This window comes from Arachis hypogaea, chromosome 6 (genome assembly GCF_003086295.3).
Source record: "Arachis hypogaea cultivar Tifrunner chromosome 6, arahy.Tifrunner.gnm2.J5K5, whole genome shotgun sequence".
Taxonomy (NCBI): domain Eukaryota; kingdom Viridiplantae; phylum Streptophyta; class Magnoliopsida; order Fabales; family Fabaceae; genus Arachis; species Arachis hypogaea.
The window spans coordinates 45,910,261-45,913,758 of NC_092041.1; the positions used below are offsets into that span (position 1 = coordinate 45,910,261).

The following is a 3,498-nucleotide window of genomic DNA, read 5'->3' on the forward strand; positions in this document are numbered from 1 at the left end:
GATGTGAGATTTGAGTGTCGATTAGACTATACTCACGATTGTATACACTATTAAATTCTATATCAACATACAAAATTTCGATCATCAAAATGGCGCCGTTACCGGGGACTTGCTTATGTGTGCCATGTTATTGCTTAGTGTAAATATGTGTATATATACATAGTTGCATTTTCTCTTGATTCTTTGTTTGATTGACTAATCCCACTTATTACCATGAGCTTTACTTCTCCTTCATTGCATGACGCGTTCCCAACCAAATCCAAGCTTAGTCCCATTTGATCTGTACCCGAAGTGAATTTCGAACCGTCATTCGAAGAAGGCACTAACTATCCCTCCGTTAATACTACTAACAATTCTTCTTTTGATCTAGGTACCAACACCATGGCCGCTCCGAGGAGAGTTACTCTCAAGGAAGCGGGTGCACTGGATTATGTTCTTCAACCCGTTCATATGCTTCATCCCAACTTGAACGCAAATTTTGAACCCAATACCGCTTTGATTCACCTCCTACCTAGGTTCTATGGACTTCCTATACAAGATCCTATTCGACACCTCAAATATTTTCATCGTATATGCTCAACAACTAGACGGGAAGGATCCGATGAAGTTGCTTTATGGTTGTTTGCTTTTCCCTTCTCTCTTGAAGATAAAGCTAAAGAATGGTTCTACACTCTACCTAGTGAGGTTATCTCCGATTGGGACTTGCTTAGAAGAGGGTTCTTAGAAAAATTCTTGCCCCCGAAAAAGATGGACAAGCTAAGGAAGGATATCTCATGCATTGTGCAAGGCGAAACGGAACCCCTATGCGAGTATTGGGAACGGTTTCGCAAACTTCTTGACGCATGCCCTAACCACATTATTGACGCTCAAGTGTTGCTCGGTTACATATGCCAAGGGATGCGAGAATAAGATATGACTCTCTTGGATTCCTCTAGCAATGGTTCTTCGTCTAAATACAAGACGGTGGAGGAAGCATGGCAACTCATTAGTGACTTGGCAGAGTCCAATTAACATGCTAGACGAAGAGTCAACCGCCCAAAAACTGTGAAAGAAGTATCCTCTAGTAGCGAGACCACCACTCTAGCCAAATCCTTGGGCGAAATGACAAACATCCTAAAGCAACTCCAATTGGGTCAACAACAACCTTATCAACAACAACCTTACCAACAACAACCTCCACCATCCCCTCAACAATATAGTCAACAATTGGTCCCCCAAAAAGTGTGTGGCATTTGTTCTTACTACTCCCACTACACGGATGAGTGCCCAAGTCTTCAAGAAGATAACACCTTGGCAGCTACCCACAACTTCTATGACTGCCCGAATCAAGGGTACTACCAACAAGGCGGTAATTTCAATCAAGGGTATCCCCAACAAGGAGGACGCTACATTCAAGGGGGTGGCAATTATAATCAAAATTGGAGGGACAATCACCAACAAGGAAGTAGGGACAACAACAACAATGGAGGCAACCAAAGATGGAACAACAACAACTCACAAAACTGACCATACCCCCAAAACTAATCATACATCCAAAAAAATCAAGGAAGGAATTACCGAACCTATCAACCATCACATCAACGACCACCACCCAACCAATCACAAGCCCCTCAAATCACATACCCTTCCACTTCTCCCAATCAAGATGATACACTTCGGACTATCCTCTAAGGCCAAAAAGAGCTCCAAACCACACTTGCTTCCGGCCTTACCGGTCTTACATCTACACTACAAGCTCTTCTTGCATGCATAGACCCACCCTCCAATTCTACTCTTCACGCCCCAAATCCTAGTGCCATTCCCTCTCAACCTCAACCCAATCCCAAGGGCTGCATTAATGCCATTACCTTGAGATCCGGGACTCAATTAAAAGGGAAGAAGGCAAAGGACCCAAGTCCGATCATAATCACTGAAGAGGAGGAAGAAATCGAGATAGAAGAAATAGAAGAAGAGGAGGAAACACAAGTCATAGTTGAGAATGAAAAAACTCAAACAACAAGTGAGGTCCCCAAGAATAAGGGAGCCATGGAAGAAGAAATTGCACAATCAATCCCATTTCTGACACTTGCAAAGAAAGCTAGGAAGCGCATGGAACTTGACCCCAAAATGATAGAAATGTTCAAGAAAGTTGAGGTAACCATCCCCCTCTTTGATGCTATCCATCAAGTACCTAAATATGCAAAATTCCTTAAGGATTCATGCATGAACAAGGATAGAATTCTTGAGTTAGAGACTATTCCATTGGGGAGTTCTATTTCCGCTTTAATGGGAGCATTGCCCGAGAAGTGTGATGATCCGGGCCCGTGCATGGTCACTTGCACTGTGAATGGGGTACAATTTCTAGATTCTATGTGTGATCTCGGTGCATATGTTAGCATTATGCCCCTCTCCGTCTACCATATATTGAGGCTACCACCATTGAAGAGGTCAACGACAAGATTTGTTTTAGTAGACAAAAGCATAATAACCGTGACAGGTGTTGCGGAAGATGTACTGGTAAATATAAAAGGGTTGGTGTTTCCGATTGATTTCTATGTTCTTGAGATGCCATCAAGCGAGTCCGAGAGGGCATCATCTATTCTACTTGGGAGACCATTTTTGAGGACCTCTAGATTTAAGTTAGATGCCTACTCGGGAACTTACTCGTTTGAAATAGATGGGAGAGTCGTGAGTTTTAGCCTGGAAGAAGCAATGAAACATCCATCGGAGAATCATTCTCTATTCCGGTGTGACCCAATTCACAATATTGTGGCCGAGGTGCATCTTGCAAAGTTAGATGAGAAGCACATGATTGAAGACACAAATGAAGATCCAAGCGAAGCAAACACATTATCCCATCCGGACCATCTGGAAATTCAAACTTCAAGCCAAGACCAAAAGGTAGAACTAAAGCCACTACCACCCCACCTAAAGTACTCATATCTTTATGAAGCCCACAAGTTCCCTGTGATCATTGCAAAGGAACTAAATCCTCAACAAGAAGAAAAGTTGATATGCATCTTGAGGAAGAACAAAAGGGCCATAGGGTGGAACTTGGCGGATCTAGTGGGAATAAGCCCCCAAGTATGCGAGCACTGAATATTCCTTGAAGAAGGACTAGACCCGTTCGACAACCTCAAAGGCGACTCACTCCAACTATTCTAGAGGTTGTGAAAAAAGAGGTCACCCGGCTACTAGAAGCGGACATCATCTATCCCATTTCGGATAGTGAATGGGTGAGCCCGGTCCAAGTAGTGCCAAAGAAATCCGGGGTGATCACAATCAAGAATGAGAGCGGAGAACTCATAGCAACAAGGGTGCAAAACTCTTGGAGGGTGTGCATAGACTACCGAAGGTTGAATGCGGCCACTAGAAAAGATCACTTCCCACTACCGTTTATCGACCAAATGCTTGATCGATTAGCTGGTAAATCTCATTATTGCTTTCTAGATGGTTATTCGGGGTACTTCCAAATACACATTGCTCTAGAAGACCAAGAAAAACCAACATTTACTTGCC

The 3,498-nt window shown here is 43.3% G+C and overlaps 1 protein-coding gene across 1 annotated transcript; it reads left to right on the forward strand.

Annotated features, from left to right (window-relative positions):
* The first annotated feature begins 2,307 nt into the window (after positions 1-2,307).
* On the forward strand, positions 2,308-3,078 carry LOC112805549 (uncharacterized). The gene has a single exon (XM_025847918.1). It carries the CDS (start codon positions 2,308-2,310, stop codon positions 3,076-3,078), a length of 771 nt encoding a protein of 256 aa, XP_025703703.1.
* Positions 3,079-3,498: the final 420 nt, after the last annotated feature.